The sequence below is a fragment of the Schistocerca nitens genome, chromosome 5 (genome assembly GCF_023898315.1).
Source record: "Schistocerca nitens isolate TAMUIC-IGC-003100 chromosome 5, iqSchNite1.1, whole genome shotgun sequence".
Lineage (NCBI taxonomy): Eukaryota > Metazoa > Arthropoda > Insecta > Orthoptera > Acrididae > Schistocerca > Schistocerca nitens.
Genome location: NC_064618.1, coordinates 482,504,976 through 482,531,667, shown reverse-complemented (window position 1 = coordinate 482,531,667; position 26,692 = coordinate 482,504,976). Strand labels below are relative to the sequence as shown.

The 26,692-nt window shown below is 40.1% G+C and overlaps 1 protein-coding gene across 1 annotated transcript; it reads right to left on the bottom strand.

Moving 5' to 3' along the window:
- On the bottom strand, positions 1-24,655 carry LOC126260126 (cell division control protein 6 homolog). Its single transcript, XM_049957371.1, has 9 exons — positions 24,218-24,655; positions 23,953-24,123; positions 12,660-12,859; positions 12,368-12,534; positions 12,044-12,290; positions 8,921-9,092; positions 8,636-8,841; positions 2,866-3,009; positions 1-447 (listed from the first exon to the last, which is right to left on the bottom strand). The coding sequence occupies exons 1-9, from the start codon at positions 24,453-24,455 to the stop codon at positions 349-351; spliced, it is 1,644 nt and encodes a 547-aa protein (XP_049813328.1). The 5' UTR covers positions 24,456-24,655; the 3' UTR covers positions 1-348.
- Between the last annotated feature and the right edge of the window lie 2,037 nt (positions 24,656-26,692).

Here is a 26,692-nt window from a genome sequence, read left to right as displayed (position 1 = left end):
TTAAAAAAGATCAACATATTTTTAATTTCCTTTGTTGACAGGAAAAGTCCATGTACAAAACACACAACCTTGAAATAAAATAAAATCTCGTGCAATGAAAATTATGAATGATTTTCATGATACAAATTTAGACAACTTCATTTCTCCCAACATCACAAAATAAGTTATTCCAGACAATATTTGGGACAACTTCAACATGAAGTTTACTCTTTAATTTATACACAATTGATTGCTTTAACAATCACTTTTATCATTGGCTGCCTGTGCAATAATTTTCAGGCACAAAAAATACAAGGAAGTCTCAACAAATAAATTACAATGCATTTTCTGTTAATGCTAATATTGCTATTATGGTAAGACAGCAGACTTGTCATTCATAATTGCTGCAAGAAGTTGTTTGTCCTTTAGAGCAGCAGCAACTTCTTCCTCATCCCACTGTAAGCAAACCTGGAAGGTGAAAAACAAAATATTAAGTTGAGAATGAACTTTAGCAGATAATACAAATACTGCAAAAAAATGAAGTGCTGAGGAGGGAAAAGGAAGAAGGGGCAATGAAGGGGAGGAAAAGGGGAGAAAGGGTGATAGAGAGGTAACTATTGAAACATTTAAATACATGACGAGTCTTGCTTGCCTAAGAGGAAATAAAATTATTTCCCAAGATAAATTTGTTATACCATCTGCCATTTGAAATTCACTGCTGGATCATTGAGTGTCACTGGTGTACACACACACACACACACACACACACACACACACACACACACACACACACACAACCACAACTTGTAAATAAATGTTTAACTGGTACTCTCCTCATTCAATGGTATGAATATTTACTACCCCATAAATATAAAAACAAAACTGAGCAAGTTTATTCTCTGCTATTTCCAAAGAGCACATTCTGACATATTCCACTGTTATGATGGAAAAATCCTTTTGTCACAAAGGACAATATCAGCTGGTTGCATCCAAGATCCGATTTCCAGAAAAATTTAGGGAAGTTTGAGCTCATTAAGACATGTTATCATGAAACAAGGAGGCAAAGAAAGACAGGTTTTTTCTTATCTTCAAGCATTTGTCTCTTCACAGTAGACATCACTACCGTAAATTTGTGAAATTGTGAGTCTTAGACGTAAGCCTGTTGGCATTGGATGACATGTGATTAAATTAATTCCTATCTTCTTCTCCCTGATATGCTTCTGCTTAGTCAAGTCATTCACAAAGCCTCTTCCAATCTTCTGTTTTCTCCCACAGTCAATCGTATAGCATTTGTTCCCACTATAGTTTTCTCCAATTAAAATTACACTTCTCCTGGTCTTCTTCCAGATTCTGTCCATTCCAGAGCTCACATCCCTATCGATTTCCTCCTATTCATCTCCTAATCTTATCTCATTACTTCTCATTGTTTTCCAACCAGTCAACTTATCATTTGTTTCACACTATAGTGCTGCCATGAATTTTCTGGCTGTGATTACTCACATTCATAAAAATGTAATAACACAGCATTAATTACACTGACATTTCTAAAATATTTTATATTCGTTACAATATATATTATTATGTGATTCTCAAGCACTACAGTATTACAATATCAACTGAACTAGTTTGGTTGATGAAATAAAACCATAAACATACATCAGATTCTGAGGATGTTATGATATAGCTTTCCCAACAGATTTTTATCCACATACATGTTTTGGAACCGGTAATGGGCATACGTCACTTAAGCATCTGGAAGGTACACCACTAGAATATGCAGGCACTAGAACCACCATATTTCACACAATACTTGGAATTTGTGCAGTGGTTTCTTCATTAAAATGCTAAAGGTGCTGCCTTCCATAAATGTGGCTTAGTTCATGTGTGCCACTTATTTTAACACTCACAGTCACATTTAGTAGAGTGAGCACCAACATGCTGTTGCTGGCAGATCTATCAAAATAAGTTTCCCATAAACATTTGAGCTGGAATGTTTGCTAATCTTCTAGAACCTGTATACCTGCAAACATACTTAACTGGAGCAACTTAGCATCAGTTCCTGCTTGGAAAACTTTACATGGTACCAGTTGCAATACAAAGCACCTTATGGTTCCAGCTTGATGGGATTCCAGCATACTTCAACACTTGACAGACTTCTGGCCACCCTCTGCCCCTCCCCCCATCCACCTCCAATATCCCAATAATCACTACAGCAACAGAAGAGTGAAGACAACTGTTCTAGGTAATTTTATACTACGATGTAGTCTTTATGTGACATCTGTATGCATGAACACCTGATGAGCAAAACATGCTTTAAATATGTTGAATGTGTTAAATTAAACATAAAATAAATAAATGACTACTAGCAGAAAAATACAAATAAAGTGTATTATACTTGTGAATTATGCTATTAAATTCTACAGATAAATTAGTGTTATTTTACAATCTGAAGGATTAACTTCATTATTAATGTATGAACAAATTTTAGCCCCCTCAAGACATCAGACATTTGAAGGAATTGCAGCAATACTTACAAGTGCAGGTCACAAATTACAAAACATTTTTCACCTGGGAAAATAAAGTTGAACATAAAAAGGTTTCTTTTAACTATATACTGATGCCTGTCATCCCAGAGTAACATTTCTATGTTGTAAACTTGGAAGTTATATTTCCCAAACACACACACACACACACACACACACACACACACACAGGGGGTGAGGGAGAGGGAGACGTGAAGACTTAGTAACACCTGAAAAGTTAGTATAAAGCAAAAGACTGAAAAAATAATAGCATATAAAATTTTCAACAGAGAAAAAGTAGAAACAAGATTGTTAGTCTGTACCCAGCAAAACTCTTAAGACATACTAAAGGTGGTCAAGTTACCTTTGTGAGCCGCGCTTCTTTACGAGCACCTTGTAACCGGATAATACCACGTATTTCAACCATTTGACACAAACTCCTGAACTCAGCCTGATCCACAGCTAAAATATTTCTTCTACTACAAACACGACGGTACACTTCATGTAGCTGCAATTGAAATATTATGTTGAAAATATGATTTACAAAAAGGAAAAACTTTATGTCATACAAATTCCAGATCTCAAGAAGCATAACAGAATGCTGTGTGACTAATGCTGCTATTCTGGCATTTAATTTTTTTGAGATCTTACCATATAATTCAACAAACACAGGAGCAACTCAACATATTAAAAGAAATTAAGGTTGGCTTACACAAGAACAACAAACACATGATGATCAATATTAATACATTAATTAAAACGAATCTATGTGAATAACCAGTATGCTATTTCTGCTATTTATGGATCTTTATTGTCTCATTTAGGAACTCTGGTGGTAACCATTATCAAGAAACTTAACATAAACAGAATATATTCAAGAACGAAAAATTTCAGTTCAAGTGCTCATCATGAAACAGTTTACTTAAGAAATTCCTATAATACTACCATCTGACAATTGAAATGGAGTACTAATTGTTCAGCATCACTTAAGTGGGCCCACTTCATTTTATGGATTCCAATACCTAAAGTGTAAGAATCATCTTGGGGCACAATAAAAAGGACAGCTGCCAGAAGGAATTAGTAATGTAAATGAGGTCTTCTGCATTTTAAAATATTGTTTAGTGCATGGCAGCAGCACAAAGTAGTCTGGACTGTATAATATCAAGGGAAATGAAGTTTAGCTATTGTCTGTTTACTTTCTAAAGAGCCATGGGCAGTGACTGTCAACAGCCACTGTTTCGATATTACCTCTAAAAACTGTATGTCTTTGGAACAGTACTCACTTGAAGCTTCCTGGCAGATTAAAACTGTGTGCCAGACTGAGACCAGAAATTGGGACCTTTGCCTTTTGCAGGCAAGTGCTCTACCATCTGAGCTACCCAAGCATGACTCACAACCTGTCCTCACAGCAGAAATTCTGCCAGTACCTCGCCTCTTAACTTCCAAACTTCACAAACTCTTCTCGTCTCCTACCTCCTTCACAGATTAGCTTCTGCGAAGTTTGGAAGGTAGGCAGGTACTGGCAGAACTGAAGCTGTGAGGGCAGGTCGTGAATCTTGCTTGGGTAGCTCAGATGGTAAAGCACTTGCCTGTGAAAGTCAAAGGTCCCAAGTTCAAGTCTCGGTCCAGCACACAGCTTTAATCTGCCAGAAAGTTTTATATCAGTGTACACACCACTGCAGAGTGAAACTCTCATTCCAGAATATTCACTTGTTTTCGATCGTTACCAACAACCATAGTTCTGATATTCTAGCAGTCATATTGTTTCCAGCTTAATTTCGCTGTGCTGTGACTTGTGATTTGCAATACAATTTACTGCTTCAAAAACGAGTGAGTCTGAGGATGCTGCTTCAATGATGGTGGCACCTTCAACTCCTTCCAGTCCTCTTCATGGAAAGAACAGCAATTTGCAGCCACACTCACACAATGATGGTGAATGTTGTTAAATATGCGACAAGGAAAAATAACAGATGAATTTGCTACATCCACTTGGTCAGTCAAGAAAGCAAGCTGCTAACGAGACTCTTCAAGTTCACAAATACTCATCCTGATGAATCTCCAAAGAAGAAGTTAGTTTCAGTAATTCTTTTATTCGACAGTCCTAGTCCATGAAAATTATTTTAATATGCGCATTCGATTATTGCCTGTATATCTGTGAGGAGAGGGAAGGTGGTGTCATATTACTTCTGAGAATACGCAGGTGGTCGAGCAGTCGGGACTGATCAAGTGGGTGTCCATGGCTGATGTTCAATGATAGAAAAGGAACTCAGATTATATATATATATATATATAACAGAGGGAAACATTCCACGTGGAAAAAATATATCTAAAAAGAAAGATGATGAGACTTACCAAACAAAAGCGCTGGCAGGTCGATAGACTCACAAACAAACACAAATATACACACAAAATTCAAGCTTTCGCAACAAACTGTTGCCTCATCAGGAAAGAGGGAAGGAGAGGGAAAGACGAAAGGATGTGGGTTTTAAGGGAGAGGGTAAGGAGTCATTCCAATCCCGGGAGCGGAAAGACTTACCTTAGGGGGAAAAAAAGACAGGTATACACTCGCGCACACACACACTATCCATCCACAAATACAGACACAAGCAGACATATTTAAATATGTCTGCTTGTGTCTGTATGTGTGGATGGATAGTGTGTGTGTGTGCGCGAGTGTATATATATATATATATATATATATATATATATATATATATATATATATATATATATATATATATATAGGGCATGTCTAAGGTAGGAAGTTACCAAGTGTAGATCAGTCTCTGACGTTGAATGACTGGAGAGGCAGTGGAAGAGGAGGCAGTTCATGTGAAGATCTGTTTGTGGCCAGTCATCGAGCACAGAGCCAGACACTCTGTCTCCCAAGAAAGATGTCTGTTCTACTCTAGATCTGCATCACATGAGAGAAGCAACTGTGTTCTGCTCTACATTTATGGATGAGCTGGATAGGACACTGTCTGTCAGTAAGGTTATTATATTTCAACAACTGCTGTCCACTGCAGATGTGGAGCCCACAAGTGGAAAGGCTGAATTGAGGCTTTTTGACATCAAATGGGTGACAGCTGTCAAAGTGGAAGTACTGATCCCAGCAGAAGTCCTGGTACCTTGCAAAGGCCTCAAATCTTGCCCAAAAACTAAATTTAACCATTCCATAATTATAAAAGATCTTTCCTTCACCCATTCTCTGCAGTGGAAACATTTCTTTGCCACACATCCCACTGACAACAACCAACCAAAATCCCACATAGCGTTGCTTAAAATAGTTCAAAACTCCAACGAAACTTGATCCTCTCTGCTTCCACCCACCCATGCCCCAGTCATCTTATAGGAACTCTTCACTTCAAACCTGACCTCGCCTTCCATTCTAAACCCTTTCCCAGTGTGTCCAACATCACTCTTATTGCACACACAGCTATCCGTAACCTCAAAATCAAGCCAGACCTGTTCCTTCTTACAGACAAAGGCTCCACCACAGTGGTCATGAATTATGGTAACAATGTGGCTGCAGATCTCCACCAACTCTGACACTTTTGCATACAAATTATTATGATCAGGATCGCAAACAATTCCACGTGAATCGATCTCCCTCCTCATACCAGCAACCCCCCCCCCCTCCCAGTTTTACCTTTTACCTACTCCTCAAACTCCGTAAACCCAGCTCCAAATATCTCCCCTCTGGTCATCCCATTGTGGCTGGGTTCTAAGCTCCTGCTGAACGACCTCTGCCTTCATTGTCCAACATCTCCAAACCATTGTCTGTAACATCCAACATACATTCAAGACACATTCAAGACACTGCTCACTTCCTTTGCCCAGATCCTGTCCCGTTAGCACCAGATGTCTGGTTTCAACATCCTTTTACACCAACATCCCCATACCCATTGTCCCACAGTGATGGAATACTATCTTTCACAATGTTGTCCTTAGTTAACCACGTCCTGATCCATGATTATTTCACTTTCAAAGGGCAAATCTATAAAGGAATCTGTTGTGCTGCCATGGTTACTTGCATGGCACCATCCTCTGCCAAATTTTTCATGTGGCACCTGGAGGAATCCTTCCCATTCAGTCAACACCTAAAGCCCCTTGCATGATTCAGGTTAATTAATATTTTCATATTAAGTGCACCAACCACCAGCAGAACCTCCCCTGACAGTTGTCACCTATTCCACATTAAAAACAAATTTGAAATTTCCATGCAAGGTATTTCCTCACAATGTGTTACATTTGTCATTAGTGTAGTACATCTATATGGGGGTGGGGGGAAAGTGAACATGTTGTGTGTTTTTGAAACTGGGACACTATTTGCAGAAAAGCACTCAATTATGCTTTAAAGGATATTATTTAACATTTCTTCCACTGCTGTATGTCATCTCTATTTACTTTCTCAATGCATAACAGTCACATAAAACATAACTGACACACTTATATATCCATTTACAATAACCAGTTAACTACACCATAGTCAATTCTACAGATCTTTCAGTATTTGTATATTCATGGTTGCATGGCAATGAAGTTTGTGGGTTGTGTATCACAAACAACCTGCCCAATTAGCATTCTTCAGTACTTAATTACTAAAAATTACTATTACTCTGTACAAATCTGAATTAATATATTCTGCATGTCTTCTCATCACTGGGTTTAAAATTGTCTGGATTAATTACAGTACTAGTATCATCTGCAAACAAAAGGTGGAAGGTCATTTATATATACGAGAAACATTGGTGCTTCTAACAGGAGGGTTACTATTCTAGAGTACACCATCTTCTCAAACACTTCGACAAAATGTAGCTAGTGAACAAGGTTGACATCTCTATCACCAATAACACATTCCACCTCCGATTGTAGAAACAGGCACTGCACTTAAGATTTCATTTCAGTCAACAGCAGACTGCTCTATTTCATGTCATAGGGCTCACAGCAGTGCTGAGCCAGGACTGGTCATTGTGCTGCAGGAGCTCTACGGACCTCACCTGTGGGTGCAGTTGCTACTCTTATTCAATCAATGTAACCCCTGAAAGCAGTATTTTTTTTTGTCTTTAGTCGGGATGTTCCCTGCTCCAACTATGATCACCCACCCCACAAACAAAATCCTTACAAAATTTTTTTATGTCCTCCATCATCTAGATAAGACTAGCAATCTGCTTTACAATACTGTTGATGCAGTACCATGTCCCTAATGTTTTCTGTACCATCTGGTCTACTCCCTTGCTTTGACTACCACATAGTAGCACGATTCTTCTTCCCTATCTCTTGATATTCGGCACTAAGTTTCTTTGCTGGAAGTCTTCTGCACCCTAATGTCATCTGCAGCTATATGATGCTCTTCCCCTCCTAATACAGGCAACAAGTCGAACTTATTGGATATTGGAAGCTCAAGTAGATAGCTGTTCCCTTTTGCCCATTACTGGTTACCTTTATCCAGCAGTTCCTACTCCCCCCCCCCCCCCCTCAAATTTAACAATATCTAATTCAGCATGAAGGCACGAATCTTTACTTTCTGTTCAGCAATTCTCTTGTCTTTTTTGCAGAGCTCACATTTCCATGCATGAGCCTCATTGAGTTCCCATTTAATTCCCCACCACAACTGCCCCAATGGAACTCCAACCGACAATCTTCACACACCACTCCTTGTCTGATTCATTGCAACAAGAGAATTAACACTTACCTATGTGCTGCAAAATCAGGTCTACAGTTTAGCATTTTAAGTGTACAATATAATTCAAAAAATTATTTTGGCTTAAAGCAAGAACTCGGCACTTAACTGCACTGTGTGTTAAGTTAGTAACAGCAAATGTTATTTTTAATCACCATATAACAAAAGTATCACTTGTCACTTGACAGTGTTTACTACTAGCAAAATACTGCTTGCTTTGTATGACAATTTTACTTGATTAATTAAATACAAAACCTCAGATCACAAAATATTTAATTGTCAAGATGAAGGTGATATAGAGGAATGCACTTGCATCACTTTTCCCTACAAAAATTGCCTATTTTTCAGTAGCAATAAAGAAGTATCTACAGATTACTACCAGTGATATATAAGTGCACAACACATTGTTTAACTTAGAATTACTGTGGGTATATAAATATTACATGCTTACCTTTGCTAAAGAAATGTCCTTTTTTGGTCCACTTTTCAACAATAGTAACAATGTGCAAACAAGAACCTTTTGTTGTATAGGAAATGCACTTTCTTCATTAAGGGTTTGTGATGTCCCATAAATGTTATTCAAAACATCCATAACTAGTTTAGTATCAACACCTCCAGTGCTTTTACGTGGTGATCTTTGATTGGCTGAATTTGATTCTGTTGGAAGACATCTTAGTTTAGAACATGAAAATTATTTGCATTTTCAAATGTGAGGTGTGTTTTCAGTACTACATACCATTTTGTGCAATTGGCTGTAATGGCAATGGGTCTGCCTGAAGTCTAGATTCGGCAATTTCAATTACTCGCCGTCCAATGTCTAAAGCACGTCTTGCATCTCCTGACACTGATGCAACTTTTGCAGCTAGAAGATGCACTACAGCAGGACTGAATATCTGGTTTACATTGAACTGAAAGAAATGTGGACATTAGAAGACATAAAAATAAATAGGCCTGGCTCACCGTAGAGGATTTCAAACCGTAATTAAAATGAAACACAATGACACTTACATGACCACAAAATAATGTTTGCTTCAAAGCTTTGAGAGATTACATAAAATAATCCTTTACAAAAATTACATATCTGTTAATAAGCTATCAGCACAAATGTTGATTTGAATCTGTATCATAAGCATTTGAGTTGAATCTGTATCATAAGCATTTCATTTCCTTACTCAGAAGTACCTAGCGTAGTAGTAGTGATACAATAACTCATCAAGCAACTGTACTCCTGCTATTTGACGTGAAAGAAAGCTGCTTAAAACCATAAATTGACAACAGTGAAATTTTTGGGGAAAATTTCATCATATAGTGGAAAGATAGGCTAATGGTAAAAGATGTGGTGTATTTGTCACAGCAGACAAACACAAATCCACCAAGACAATAACTGAAACTGTACGTGCAACTGTCTGGGCAAAACTCAATACAATGGGTGTGCATAAAAATTTAATTTGATCCTTCTATCTACCACCAGACTCACCTCCATGTGTAACAAAAACTTTAGAGGAAATCCAAGTTCACTAGCATGTACCTTCCCCACTCCAACCAATGTCATTACAGGAGACTCACAATCCAGCCATCAATTAGGATAATAACAGTTTTGTAAGTGGTGGATGTGTCAAGATGTCCCATGAAACAATACTAAAGCATTCCTTGATAACAACCTTTAACAGATTGTTCAGAATCCCACTCCTGATTCAAATACTTTGGATCTAATAGCAAATGGTTCAAATGGCTCTGAGCACTATGCGACTTAACTTCTAAGGTCATCAGTCGCCTAGAACTTAGAACTAATTAAACCTAACTAACCTAAGGACATCACACACATCCATGCCAGAGGCAGGATTCGAACCTGCGACCGTAGCGGTCGCTCGGTTCCAGACTGTAGCGCCCAGAACCGCACGGCCACTCCGGCCGGCATCTAATAGCAACAGACGTGACCTCTTCCCCAATATCCATGCAGAACTGTGTCAGTAACCATGAGGCAGCTGCAGCAACAATGATTACTAAAGCACAAAGGGCACTTATAACAAGTAGAAGCACCTAGATAAAGAGGGAGTAGTGTTGTATCTCAATAAGGAATTCTTTAAACATTTAGCTCTGAAGAGGATCATGTAGAAGATCTGGTAGTTTCGTCAAGTGGGTGCTTCATATTCCTCTTTTCAACAACACAATCTCAAAAACACAGGTGTCCACAATTATATTAGTTCGTCTTGCTCTTGCTCATTTCTTTTTCCAATCTCCTTGTTTTGCCACCCCCATTTGCACCGTACATCCTCATTTATACTCTACACATTTCTCTTTTATGTTTACGCATCTGGAGGACATCATAGAAACTTTTGCACAACCACAAGGACCCCTTGAAAATCATGTTAAATTCTTCTGAGTTTACACTCAAATTCCTGAAATTTTCCAATAAATTAACACATTTGCTCTATGAGCAAAATTACACTCATTCTGTTTGAGATACTTTGTTACACATAAGCATGTAATACAGGGTGATTCAAAAAGAATACCACAACTTTAGGAATTTAAAACTCTGCAACGACAAAAGGCAGAGCTAAGCACTATCTGTCGGCGAATTAAGGGAGCTATAAAGTTTCATATAGTTGTACATTTGTTCGCTTGAGGCGCTGTTGACTAGGCGTCAGCGTCAGTTGATGCTAAGATGGCGACCGCACAACAGAAAGCTTTTTGTGTTATTGAGTACGGCAGAAGTGAATCGACGACAGTTGTTCAGCGTGCATTTCGAACGAAGTATGGTGTTAAACCTCCTGATAGGTGGTGTATTAAACGTTGGTATAAACAGTTTACAGAGAATGGGTGTTTGTGCAAAGGGAAAAGTTCTGGACGGCCGAGAACGAGTGATGAAAATGTAGCACGCATCCAGCAAGCATTTGTTCGCAGCCCAGGAAAATTGACTCGCAGAGCTAGCAGAGAGCTGCAAATTCCACAATCAACTGTATGGAGAGTCCTACGAAAAAGGTTAGTTATGAAACCTTATCGTCTGAAATTGGTTCAAGCCGCCAGGCAGCCCGTGACAGAGCACTTCATCACTGGGCTCCAAGAAGCCCTTATCTTACCCCCTGCGATTTTTTCTTATGGGGGTATGTTAAGGATATGGTGTTTCGGCCACCTCTCCCAGCCACCATTGATGATTTGAAACGAGAAATAACAGCAGCTATCCAAACTGTTACGCCTGATATGCTACAGAGAGTGTGGAACGAGTTGGAGTATCGGGTCGATATTGCTCGAGTGTCTGGAGGGGGCCATATTGAACATCTCTGAACTTGTTTTTGAGTGAAAAAAACCTTTTTAAATACTCTTTGTAATGTTGTATAACAGACGGTTATATTATGTTTCTTTCATTAAATACACATTTTTAAAGTTGTGGTATTCTTTTTGAATCACCCTGTATATTCTACGACTCTACAACAAACAGATGCCAAAGATACTGGATTGTAGTTTTGTGCAACACCTTTGCCATTCTTCTTGTAGACTAATGTGACCTGTGGTTTCTTCCAACTACTCGGCACGATTTTTTGGTCAAATGATCTACAGTAAATTTTAGCTAATATGTTACACCCACTATATTTTCAAATAATTAAATCACTTCTTGCTGAATCAGCTGTTATTAAACGAATTTATTAATAAATATATGGGAAACATTGACACCCAATCTTTTAATGATCCTACTGCATGATTAGTCTTAATTTACTTGGGGCTCAGATGTTGACATCAACGACATAAGCCATTGATGAGGGGAGTCAACCCAATAAAGAGCTTACTCTCAGTCAAATAATCACTTCTTTTGTTTTTATCCTACTAACTTAACTAAATTTGTGTAATATTAAAATCTTACCTCTGATAACCTTGAAGACAGTATAGTTACAATCTGCTGTTTTGTATACGGTGGGAAATGAACAAGCGTTGGCTTCAATTCCACACGAGCTTGTAACCTAGGAAGTACTCGGTCAGTTAAATCAAGTGCATTTGCAATACCTATTAAGACAAGTTTTGAATCAGGTTTTGATGGCCATTCAAACAATGTATACAGAACGGACTGATTTCGACTATCCAACTGGTCTATTTCATCCAAAATAAATAATCTGCAATAGAAAAACAGATGTTAAATCAACACACAACCAAAAAATAATAGGTTATTTTCTCATTACATCTTACTCACATCATTTTCCCGCTGCTGCAGAGCAACTTTTCAATGATCTTTACATATTCCTTAACAGTTTTTGTTGAGGTCTTCAGATTCAGCTCAGAACATATTCGTGAATATATTGTTTGTGAAGTTTTTAATGCCGTGCAGTTTATGTAAACTGTTCTGTAACCTTCATTAATCTACAAAAAAGGAAGGAATTTTAGGAAAACTAACAGAGCAGTTAAACATGTTACCATCATTAACTCAAATCATGTGATAAAAGCAGTACTATTAATCTAAAAATGCACACTGCTTTTAGGCCCACCTCTTTCAGTCCCATTATCTTTTTCAGGCAAGCTGACTTTCCTGTACCTGGAGGACCAGACACATAAACAGTTCCTGGCTTTCTCTGAAGTAAGTGGTCCTGCAGATAATTTTGGAAGAATTCCAGCTGCTCTTCCCTTCCAGGTAATCCATTGCAGGACGTGCAATGGAGAGCCTTTCTTGCTTGATGAAAGGCAGGATCTGAAAAGTGGGAAAATGAATGAATAAAGGTAGATTTGTACCTGTTAGTATGCCAGGGTATAATAAACTAATACAAATTACTACATTTCTTCAAAATTTGAGTCAAATTATGCAAAGCAGGTCAAATAAACTTTAGTGATGTGACACACAGATACTGTGGGGATGAAGCCCTAGAAACAAAACTATAGAAAATACAAGACTATTTGGAATGCAAAAATTACAATAATTTAAAATAATGCAATTATTTAACCTCACGCAAGTGCACCACCACCACAAAGCATCTTACACTTACACATAGCTTAACTCCCTGGTAATATACTAAAGTTAGACTCACTGAGAGGTGGGTTGGGGAAAAGGATCATCTAGTGGGTTATACAAACAGTGGAGCAAAACACCTAATTTCAATTTCAAATAAACAGATGGATCAAGATAAAGAAACTATATTAAATTGAATGCTATATATATAGTGGAAATTTCATTTTTTAAACTGTTTCACTCAAATAGTATCCTCCACATCAATGTTTTGTCAAATGCACTTTGGAAATTCTGCATAACTAATGACTATTTCTTTAGCAGTAAGACTAGTTTCTTCCTGTACTTCAGTTTTTAGGGATGCGAAGACCTCAGCTGATGTTCTCAACAGCTCAGCCATCAGATGCCATAATACAAAAGGCTCACAGGGTGTAAGGTCTGGCGATCATGCTGGCCAGGTAATGTTACATGAAGAAATTAAGCATCTAGGAAACTTCTGTCTCAGCACTTTGAGAGAAATCAGAATTGCGTAGGCAGTGGCTCCATCTTGCTAAAACCAGATCTGATAAATCTGCAGCAGATTGAGACTTAGTGGGAAAAGAAAAAGGTGTTAATCAAGCATGTACAATTGAAGAGTTTACTGTCTCACTCGCTCTTCAAAAAAAACAAATACAAATCATCCCAAATCTTCCAACCACATATGAAATAGCAGTAATAAGGTCATTATGTAGCGTTTTTTTCAAGAAGTTCAAAACCATTCTGTCCACTCCAGTACAGGTAAAATCTCAAGTCGTGTTGAAAAATTTGATGCACCTTGTAATCAACTGAAGAGGTGTAACATGTTCTGAGCAGATCTCTTTACTGACAGCTGAAATAAACACCTTACCGTGTTAATGTTGTTTGGGGTATGGATGTTATGTGGCCTTCCTTCTCTTCGCACAGGGGGAATGTGGAAGCATCTCCAGAAAGCATACTGGGCAGCAACAACAGAATAACCATTTGCCAGAAATGATTCCACCGCATAAGCACAATCTTCATCCATCCACAGTTGGAATTTGTCAAGATTACAGAACGCACTAGCTTAATGTCAATTCGATGTCTTAGTCCTCATTTTAATATAATTATGTCAACCTTTCATTATAGCAAAGTGCAAGAACAAAACTTCTCACTCACTCATAGATATTTTGATCCACCTGTTTTTTTTATTTTTTTTTATTTGAACTTTGAATTAGTGAGGATGTTTTGAAACACACTTGAGTATTCATGTCTCCAAAGGAATGGCAGAAAAAGACCATACATGTACCACATCAACAGCAGTAACTCTTCTGAAAAATGGTTATGATCTATGACTGAATCACAATTCGTGAAGTTTCTGACAATGTTGACAATCAACTGGCTCAACCTACAGATGTTTTCGGTATGGGACTTGTGACAGCAAAAATTTGTTCCAAAATTTTGGAATTTTGAACTCTGCAACACATTAAAACCTCCATCCTAAAATCATTAGGGTGAAGGAAGGGCATACACTAAAATTTAGATCAAATGATAAAACCCACCCTCACAAATAAAATGAAAAATTAAATCAGATGGTGAAGCGTTATCAGATAAAATTAGCGGCAATGAGTCCGGTAACCCAAGATTTCGTCGCAGGGCAGTCAAAGTGAGACAATGCACCAGAATATGGGCCACTGTCAACTGGATGACGCATCGACACTGAGGCAGGTCTTCACGGCACACGAGATAGCCGTGGGTCACCCAAGCGTGGCCAACTCGGAGCCGGGAGGTAGTCGTGGGTCACCCAAGTGTGGCCAATGCGGAGCCGGAAGAGAACCAAAGAGTCCCTGCGAGAGACCAGCGTGGAGGACTGGCACACATTCGTAGTCTCCTTAACGGTACGCAGTTTATTATGCGTACTGAGACTACACCATTCCATCTCCCAAAGCTGAAAAACCTGGTGATGTAAGAACGAATGCAGGTCAGTTATTGGAATGCCGATCTCAATAAGCAGTTTCCGTGTAGCCTGTTGGCCAGCTTGTCAGCAAGTTCGTTGCCTGGGGTTCCGACATATCTTGGGGTCAACACAAACACCACTGAACAACCGGACCATTCCAGGGCATAGATGGACCCCTGGACGGTCACTACCAAAGGATGACGAGAGTAGCATTGGTCGATAGCTTGTAAGATGCTCAAGGAGTCAGTACACAGAAGAAATGACTCCTCAGGGCATGAACGGATGAGCTCAAGAGCACGAGATACAGCCACCAGCTCTGCAGTGAAAATACTGCAGTCATCGGGCAAGGAATGCTGTTTAGTAAGTCCTCCATGGACATATGCAAAGCCGACGTAACCATAAACCATCGAGCTGTCGGTCTAAACCAATTCATGGCCTTAGTACATGTCAAGAATTGAGATGAAGTGACTGCAGAAAGCTGCGGAGTGAACTGAGTCCTTTGGGCTATGTGAAAGGTCCAGGCGAATCCGCGGCCTAGGTGTACACCATGGAGGTGTACGCAATTGGACCTCGAGTATATGTGCTAAAGGCAAGGACTCCAGTTCAGACAGAAGGGATCGCAGGCAAACTGCAATTGTAAGCCCAGACCCCGGCCACCGATGTGAGAGATGAACCGCCGTGGGTGAGAAAAGGAGACGGTAATTTGGATGCGCAGGAGAACTACGAACGTGTGAAACGTAACTGGCGAACAGTTGTGCACGCCTGACCTGCAATGGAGGGACTCTGCCTCCACAAGGACGCTGGTCACCGGACTCATGCTGAAAGCTTCCATCGCTAGTTGAACGCCACAATGGTGCAATGGGTCGAGTAAACGCAACGCTGAGGGTGCCACAGAACCATAAACCAGACTCCCATAGTCAAGGCGGTATTGAACAAGAGCTCTGTATAGCTGCAGCAGCACGTAAAGTCATCAGCACCCCAGTTGGTGTTGCTCAGGCAGTGGAGGGCATTGAGGTGCTGCCAACAGTTCCGCTTAAGCGGATGAAGGTGAGGAAGCCAAGTCAATCGGGCATCGAAAACCAGTCCCAAGAATCGATATGTCTCCACTACAGTTAGTGGATTGACATGAAGGTAAAGTTCTGTTTCTGGATGAATGGTACGACGCCGATACAAGTGCATAACACACGACTTTTTTTGGCCGAAAACTGGAAGCCGTGGGCGAGAGCCCATGACTGCGCCTTGTGGATGGCTCCCTGTAGGCGCTGCTCAGCAACACCAGTACTGGTGGAGCAGTACGAAATGTAGAAGTCGTCTGCATACAGAGAGGGTGAGATGGACGGCCCTACAGCTGCTGCTAGACTGTTAATGGCCACTAAAAATAGCGATACGCTCAATACAGAGCACTGCGGGACCCCATTCTTGTAGATATGGGGGGAACTAAGGGAAGCACCAACTTGGATACAAAAAGTACGGACCGACAGGAAATTCTGTATAAAAATCTGGATTGGACCTTGGATACCCCAAGATGTATAATGTGTCAAGGATATGTCGTCACCAGGTGGTGTCATACGCTTTGCGTCGATCAAAAAAGATGGCAACAAGGTGTTAGCATCTGAAAAAGGCTGTTTGTATGGCAGACTAGAGGGACACAAGATTATCACTGGTAGAGCGACCCTGGCGGAAGCTGCCCTGACATGGAGCCAGTAGGCCACATGACTCCAGGACCCAACCCAACTGCCGACACACCATACGTTCCAGCAGCTTACAACGATCGTTGGTGAGGCTGATGGGCCGATAGCTATCCACATCAAGCGGGTTTTTACCAGGTTTGAGCACCGGAACGATGGTATTCTCCCACCATTGCAAGGGAAAGATACCATCGCAACAGATCCAGTTAAAGATGAGGAGATGGCACTTGTAGTCAGGCGAGAGATGTTTAATCATCTGACTGTGGATTCGATCCGGCCCAGGAGCTGTGTCGGGGCAATGTGCAAGTGCACTGAGGAGCTCCCACTCCGTAAATGGGGCGTTATAGGATTCGCTGTGGCGTGTAGTGAACGAACTTTCCTTTCCATGAGCTGTTTGAGGGTGCGAAGGGCTCAGGGGTAGTTTCCCAATGCAGAGGTTCGAGCCTAGTGCTCAGCAAAGTACTCAGAAATCACATTTGTGTCGGTACATAGTACGCCACTGATGGTAATGTCAGGGACACCTGTCGGGGTCTGGTACCCAAAAAGGCATCTGATCTTCGTCCAGAATTCGGAAGGTGATGTACAGCACCCCGTGGTCAACATGTACCTCTCCCAACACTCCTGTTTCTGTCATTTTATAAGCTTGCATACATAGGCATGGAGCCATTTCAAGGCTATAACATGCTCTATGGAACAGTGCCACTTATGTCGCTGGAGAGCTTGCTGACACTCTGTAATTGCCTCAGTGACTTCAGGCAACTACCAATGGACTGTTTTTTGCTGGGGGCACCCTAAAGAGTGAGGAGTCGCATTTATGCAGCAGAAATGATTGTGGTAGTCACCTCCTCAACCATCACATCAATGTTACCATGAGGGAGAGAGTCAACGGTGACATCAGAGGTGAAAGTTTCCCAGTCCGCCTTGTTTAAGCCCATCTGGGCAGGTGTCTGAGGGCGTGACACTGGAGCAGTGACAGGAAGATGTGCAAGTGGTGACTGCCACATAGGTCGTCAAATGCTCTCCAGCAGATAGATGAGAGAAATCCTGGGCTGCAAATTGATTAATCAATGGCTAAGTAACTACGTCGAGCCACAATGAAAAGTGTGGCAGCCCCCGTACTTAAACAGGCAGAGGTCGAACTGAGATGGTGAAGTTTCGACATCTCTGCCTCGGCCAGTAAGCACGGTGTCACCCGACAAGGAGTTATGGACATTAAAAACTCCCAAAAGTAGGAAAGGTTTAGGGAGTTGATCAATTAGTGCAGCTAATACATTCTGGGGTACTGCATATCTGGAGGAAGACATTCATTGCACACTTATTTCCTGAGCTGTTCGTATTCTAACAGCCACAGCTTGAAGAGGGGTTTGAAGGGGCACAGTTTCACTACAGATTGAGTTTAGGACATAAGTGCAAACTCCACCTGACAGTCGATTATAGTTGCTATGGTTCCTGTAATATCCCTTATAGCCTTGGAGGGCAGAGGTCCCAATTGCCAGGAACCAGGTTTCCTGGAAGGCAGTGCAGAAAGCAGGTGTAAAGCTTAATAGCTGCCGTAGCTCAGCCAGGCAGTGGAAAAAACCACCGCAATTCCACTGGCAGGTGACATAATTGTGAGACTGGGAAGGCATGGAATATTCAATGAGGCAGTTTACACCTCAGGGTTACCTGCTGCCAACAGCTTTTTGCCCGAGCAGTCTACATCCATTGTGTCTGAGGGTTCGGTGAGATCCAGGTCTCCAGGTCCGCCAGAATCTCCACCCCATCCTAAGATGCAGAGCTTGTAGGTAGCGGAGCTGTGGGTGCCACTTCAAGTTCCTTGTTCTTACAGGTCTTCTTTTTCAATTTCTCACGCTTTTCCTTGGGTTTCCTGGCTGGGAGGACTTCACTGAATGTGAAGCCCTATGACCAGCTGATTTTGGGCTCTTCAGCCGCTGGCGGGCGTCATCTTTCCCATTAGCAGAAGCCTGGGAAGGGAGTGACCAAAGGGACCCCTTTCTGGCGAGAGGAGCTGACTGGAATTCATGGAACTGATGGAGCTACAACCTCATAGCGGCGGCATATGCGGAGGCCATAGCCACAGGGTGTAGACACTCAAATTTCCTCTTAGCCTCAGTGTAGGTCAGTTGGTCCAGAGTCTTATATTCCATGATTTTCCCCTTTCTGTAAAATCCTGCAGTCTGGTGAGCAAGGTGAATGATGCTCTCCGCAGTTGACACAGGTGGGAGGTGGGGCACATGGAGTATTGGGATGCGATGAATGTCCACAATCTCGACAGGTGGGGCTGGAAGTACAGCGGGAAGACATATGACTGAACTTCCAGCACTTAAAGCACCTTATCGGGGGAGGTATATATGGCTTGACGTCACAGCGTTAGACAATCGCCTTGACCTTCTCGGGCAATGGGTCACCCTCGAAGGCCAAGATGAAGGCACCCGTGGCAACCTGGTTATCCCTCAGACCCCGACGTATGAAATGAGCAACTCGCCAGTCTAAATTGGCGCGTAGCTCGTCGTCAGACTGCAAAAGAAGGTCCCTGTTGAATATATTACCCTGGATTGTTTTTAAGCTCTTATGAGGCATGATGGTAACAGAAACTTCTCTCAACTTGCCACAAGCAAGTAATGCCCATGACTGGGCAGAGGATGCTGTTTTTATCAAAAGTGATCCAGAGCGCATTTTGGACAATCTCTCCACCTCCCCAAACTTGTCCTCCAAATGCTCCACAAAAAACTGAGGCTTCATGGACATTGAAGATTCCCATCAACTCTCACACATACGAGGTACAGGGACGAATAAGCTTCACTGCCATCCTTGGCCTGGCGTTCCTCCCGTGGTGAGGCCAAGGAGGCGAACGACTTGGGGACATGTTTCTTAGCTCTTAGATTTTGCCCGCTTAGAGACTGATGGCGGCAGATCACCAGCAAGAGATGATGTACTACGCTTCGTGGCGTGTCATCTGCCTTGATGCCACCCCCTCCGACCAGGGGGCCTACCCACGGGCGCCACCCAGCTGCAGCAAAGGCCACCTGGCAGGATGCCCATTGCCCCAGGGTGACGGGCATCTTCTCCTTTGCATATGTGGGGAGTTAAAAGGCACAGCCATCAGCAGAGTGATCCCTGTGTTGTCAGGGGACCACAACCAACAGCGTACATGGCAGCCCCACCACAACGGACTGGCTACCGTGCTGAATATGATTGGTGGAAAACGTACCCAGGAAGGTGTCCTCACAAAAGAGATGGAGAATGGGCACGACTGCAATGTGATGACAAGAAAGTGGGCTAAAGATCTCGATGCACAATGAGCACGATGCACCACGTAAGGCGCCCTTCCCCAATTAGCCCACTCTTTGGGAAAAAATTTTGAAAAATGAAGGTCAAACCCTACAGGGGACCATCACATAAAGGCTGAAACATGTGAGACTCCTTTTAGTCGCCTCTTACGACAAGCAGGAATACCTCGAGCCTATACTAACAACCGGATCTGCAAGGGTGTGGGGTGGGGGTGTAGAATGATTACAATCACTTTAAATTTTTGTAGTTTCATGTCCATGAGAGGAAGTGACATCATTTGCTCCAACAATGTCCACAGCAAGTAGGTTTCCCTGTATAGTCCGATTTAAACTAGTTGTGATGCTATAGCAAACATTGTCTACAGGCAGCCATCTTGATGGCAATAGAAAATCACTAAAGCCTCTTACAAGACCCACATAAAATATCTTTTATACAGGTATGATATATGTCTTTACAGTTTTTCTAAGCATTTCATAAACACATGGCACTTCAGTTTTATCAGGAGCAGGTTTTTCTCAAGAAAAAAAATTTTCAACACTGCATGCAGCATAAAATACAAATGATTCAACCAAGTAAACATTTTTCTTGGGAGCTTATCTGTATAGGATATGAAATTTATTAACATTAACTTTTTTGTAACGCCACAAAGAGTGGGGGAAAAAAAAATCAAATTCGAAGTTCGAGTTAGCACCAAATCCTTAAATTTAAGGTCGTTTCATTGTGGTTAGGCATACATACTCTCATAAATTTAATGTAATATCAACTGATATCCGTATTTGATTTCAGATAACTCCTGAGGGGTTACACTGCACGCAGTCTGCATACTTAAAACTCACAGGCCCTTGCTCAAACCCTAATTACAAGGGCTTTTTTCCTGTACTGAAAATCTAAGATGAAATAAAGTATGATCAATCATAATCCACAAACAGATCCTTTGAATGTCTTTCCATTGCCTCAAAAACATTTCCAAACTTTGCCAATTTTTTGCTCACTCAAATGAGAACCTAGCCTTAAAGAAGAGAGTAAAATTTCTAAAGACAGGGGTGAATATTACCAAATTATCAGTTTCATAAGTAATGGATGCAAAATAGTGACTGTTTTTTTTAATAGAAGGGTGGAAAAACTGGTGGAAGAGGACCTTTAAGAAAATCAGTTTGGTGGGTCTCAGAAAAAAGTAGACCCCAGGAATTATTTCAAAAGATATAATGAAGAAATTCAAAATTACATTTATAGCATTTGTGTTTAATGTTCTCATGCCACACATAGTTTGCTGCATGTTTTATTTACCACATTCCCATAGAGTTTAATACATTCCTACTTCTCCCAATCAAAGATCCTTTATTAGCCTGAGCTGACCTGCCATATTGTCATGAGGGTGTAAGATAACGTTGACATTTAAGTTTTTTCATAATGCTGACTATGACTGGAAGGAAAATAGAAAATACCAAGCGGAATGACAGTAATCACTATCCAGAAGATAATCACACTCCTGTTACTTTCACATTAACACCACAAACACCTTTCTCTGCCCTGCTGCTGCATTTCAACAAAATCAAAATGCAAACCATTCAAAGCGAAACAAACAAGAAGAGAACACAATGTTTATTGTTCTGCCATACAGCATTAGCTCAGCTGATCATGACAAGTAAGGTGTAGAACCACAATATAAAGTAAGCTACTAACAAGAGTGCTATATTCCATGCAAATAGCTTCCCACATTCAGTTCTCCTGTGTTGCATGATGGGAAACGCATCCAATCGCACAGCACAAGGGAATGGTTTTTATGGAATGTATGACCCTTTTATTCTTTTGACATTGAACTTTTGGTCCCATGGCAACAGTGGGTGAGGATAATGTCAGATAAGTAATTTTACTTTTTACACCAGATGACGAAATTAAAGTGTTCCAAAACTGAATGTTGCACGGTTTATTCATTTTTCCAAAATGAACTTATACAGTTGAAGATGATCCATAGCAAGCACTCTGTGTTAGTAGCTTATTTTAGATTGTGGTTCTACTCCTTACTTGTCTCTATCAACTGAGCTAATGGGGTGAGGATGACCTCAGATGGTCAAATGATTTTACTTTATACACCAGATGACGGAATTTTTTGTGTTTGAAACCAACCCCGTACACAATAAAAGACTGTCAATTAATCCAGCTGTTGTGTGGCTACAGCCACAGGGCTACCTAAACCAAGGGTGGGCATGCGGTGGTCCACAATTGGTTCCAATCCAGCCTGTGTAAGATATTCCGGGTGAACATGCAATGAATGTGCCCCATAAGGCACTAGGGATGCCATTCATATTGGTGCGTTAACCCACAAACATTTACATTTTGATTTTATTTACTAGGAGCACTGCTGTGTCAAATGCCGAGTTCACTCAAGAGCTTAAGTATGTGAATTAGGCCAGCTTGTCACCAAAGATCGTATATGTCTTATCTAACATTACACTTCTTATGATGGATTCATGGTAGTAAGATAGTGCTATTCAGCAAGTGACCATCTAACTCAGCTTGCCCTTTTATCATTTGATATCCTGCAGAAGAACAGATGAAAGGAAACATGTAGATTTCATATTGTTAGATTTCTGAAAAGTGACGTGCCCCACTGCAGACTTAATGAATGTACGAACACACCGAATAGGTTCCCAGGCGTGTGAGTGACTCAAAGATTAAGTAACAGAAACTAGTGCCTCATCCACGACATCGAGTGTTCCTCAACCAAAGATATCGTCTTGAGAGCACAGGAAAGTGTGATAGGGCTACATATTCTCTATATACATAAATGATCAGATGGACAGAGAAAGCAGCAATTCCGCAGCTCTTGGAGGATTCAAGATGACTTAGACTATTTCTAATTTGTGTGATGCGAAGGGCAGCTAGCTCTAAATGTAGAAAAATGTAAGTTATGCAGGTAAGTAAGAAAAACAATCCTGTAATGTTTGCATACAGCATTAGCAGTGTTGTACTTGACAAATCACATCAACTAAATATCTAGGCACAATGCTGAGAAGCGATATTAAATGAAACAATCATGTAAGGATTGTGAATGGACAGCTTTGGTTTCCTCAGGGAATTTAGGAAAGCTTGTTCCATCAGTAAAAGAGACCACATCTAGAACACTAGAGCAGCCTGTTCTGGAGTAATGCTCACATGTTTGGAATCCCCATCAGGTCAAATTAAACGAAGACATCAAAGCAATTCAGACATCAAAGCAATTCAGAGGCCAGGCTGCTAGACTTGTTACCAGTATGTTCAATCAACAAACAAGTATTATGGAGATGCTTCAGGAACTCAAATGGGAATCCGTGGAGGGAAGATTTTCTTTTCGATAAACACTATTGAGAAAATTTAGACCACTGCATTTGAAGCTGACTGCAGGGCATTCTACTGCTGACAACATATATTTCGTGTAAAGATCATGAAGATAACATCTAACATAAAGCAAGACATTGCAAAATGCTAGCAAATTTAAAGAAAATTAAAAACACATTTTCACTAATCACTGTTTGAATAAATTATCGCAAATCTAGATTCGTGGATTGCAAATTATTATCAAGCTACATGGAAAGCAGAGTTTTATTATGAAACATGAAGACTAGCAGCCAAGTACTGAAAGATGAAACGAAAATTTTTAGATGTACAAAAATTTATCTTTGAAAAATACATTTCTGATCAAGTAAATATTAGGCTACTTGCAGCAAATAATCGGCTACACGATGAAACTGACGCAGCAATCATACAAATTTACACTCAGATGTGTGTGAAAAGAAAAGGAGTTATATTTTATTGTTTCTATGTCGCCCTGCTCTCGTGATAGTGTATATCTTGACTCGTTACACAAGCCTGAAGGTTCTTCTTGATGGTGTATACGGAATACAATGAAAAGGAAAAGTATAACAACATACCTGAATCGAACAATTTTTTTGGGGTTAAGTGTTTTTCGTCTTGAGAATCACTTTTGGCTTTTGGACTAGTTAAGTTCAGTTTCATCAGTAGTTGGGATGGAGTAGTAGATGGGGTTGTTGCTGATACACATTTCTCTCTCTTTGGAGGACTCCCGCCATCAATTTGACTACCTAAAAAAATTCACATGTTAAGGCTAACGTCTTTCGTACATATAAATCACTTAATAATAATAATAATAATAATAATAATAATGGAAGAACTTACCAGCTGATTTCACTTCATTACTAGTACACCGTTTCCTTGCCGCAATACGATTCTCTGTATCTTGCTGCGGATTTTCGCTAGCAATTCCTGTCTTTGAGTTACTGTTATCATCTCCACATACATTCGTTCGTGATGCATCAGTATTTTCTTTGCACGAACCGTAGAAATCTTTCACAACCAAGGTTCTCTGGGGATTCTTTCTCACCTTAAATCTCAGATTCGTCTGTACCATTGACATTTTTGTGGAACTTCGTTTTCTAGTTCAGTTCGTAAGCAGACAAACTGATAAGCGTATAACAGACACCGGAATTATGCCGTTGATTTAGTAGCATACACCTTCACATCCACACTGAAAGCAACACTAGATTTGGCGCGAAAACCGCGCGGTAACGCTTGAATCGATAGCCGAAACAACGATCGGTATCGATAGAATGGAAGAAACATTTGGACATGTTTTTTCAAATTTGTATTTATTATCAATATTATTATTATTGGCCCTTGAATGCTCCAATTTAGCCATTACAGCGTATTGTTTTTAGTGCATAAGTAAATAATATTGTTCTTTACTCATTACGTCTCATTTCCCAATGACACTTTCTTATTTCTGCCTAGATTGGGTTGTATTTTGGAGAACACATGTAGATACGTGTAGAATAAATAGCAGCATTAAACAATCTCTAAACATCCAAAACTCTGATCGGTAGCAAAATTTTGCTTACTATTATTACTGTATACCGTCCCTTGCGTTATTCTGAATACTTGGAGCTCCCAAGACGCCTGGTTCAGATCGACAGTTTCGTAGATACATACATTAAACCTTATGCCATAGATCATGAATGCGACATTGCGCAATGATGCAGAACGTCTCATTTAACATAAGTTTTCGTTACACAAATTAATTGATTAATTTTTTTACAGTTACTACTTCATATCTAAAAATTTATCTATTGAGCAGATGGAGTTGTCATTCAGAAATACTTTTAATTTGCTTTTAAATGTTGGTTGACTATCTGTCAGACTTTTAATTCTATTTGGCAAAAGACCAAAGATTTTTGTGGTAGTATAATTCACCCCTTTCTTTCTTTTAAATGTTGGTTGACTATCTTTCAGACTTTTAATTCTATTTAGCAAAAGACCAAAGATTTTTGTGGTAGCATAATTCACCCATTTCTGTGCTCAAGTGAGATTTAATCCAGAATAGTGAATATCATCCTTTCTTCTAGTGCTGTAGCTATGCACTTCCCTGCTATTTTTGAATTGCGATGGGTTATTAATGACAAATTTCATAAGTGAATATATGTATTGCGAAGGTATTGTGAATATCCGGATTTCCTTGAATAATTGTCTGCAAGGTAATATTGGGTGGGCTTCAGCTATTATTCTGATTACACACTTTTGTGAAATGAATATTTTCTCCCTTAATGACGAATTACCCCAAAATACGATGCCATATGAAAGCAATGAATGTAAACAGGCATAGTAGACTAATTTACTGATATGTTTATCACCAAAATTTGCAATAACCCTAATAGCATAAGTAGCTGAACCCAACCGTTTCAGTAGATCATCGATGTGTTTCTTCCAATTCAATTTCTCATCAATGCACACACCTAGATGTTTTGAGTATTCTGCCTTAGCAACAGACTTCCGTTCATAGTCTATATTTATCAATGGTGTTATGCCATTTACTGTACAGAATTGTATAAAATGCGTTTTCCCAAAATTTAGTGAGAGTCCATTTGCAAAGAACCATTTAATAATTTTCTGAAAGACATTATTTGCAATTTCCTCAGCTGATTCTTCCTTGTTGGGTGTGAATACTGTACTTGTACCATCAGCAAAAAGAACTAGCTTTGCATCTTCATGAATATAGAGTGGCAAGTCGTTAATTTTTATTAAGAACAATAAAGGACCCAACTCTGCACCCTGTGAGACTCCATTCTTGATACTTCCCCAGTTAGAGGACTCTGCTGGTTTTTAATGATTGTCTGTACTGTGTTGGTGATATTGCAGCTCTGGTTCTGATTATACAGTTTCATGTTCCAGTTGCAATCTAATTAAAAAAGTCATCATCCTCCTAGATTAAGAAAAACTATTGGACCACATTTATGTGAATATGGACGACTAAGTATAACATCCACCCTTTTCTGTTCGTTGTGTAATGCAGTAAAAACGAGTAAAAATTATTTATTTTGGATGCCCTGAGATGAATATATAGGCAATTGGAAAACTCCCTTTCATCGTGAGTAATTTATAAAATATAAACCACTTAAAGAGTAGTGTAGCTGCCTGATACTCAAAATAATCATGTCATTAGAGGAGATATTTTGCACTGCAAACCCAAAGAACAAAAGTTACGGACTTAAATGTCATACACCAATATGGGTAACTTTTTGAAATACTTAAGGATAAGAATAAAAATGGTAAAATTCATCGAAAGTGTGAATTTCAGTAAGGTTTGCCTAAAGAAGAAAC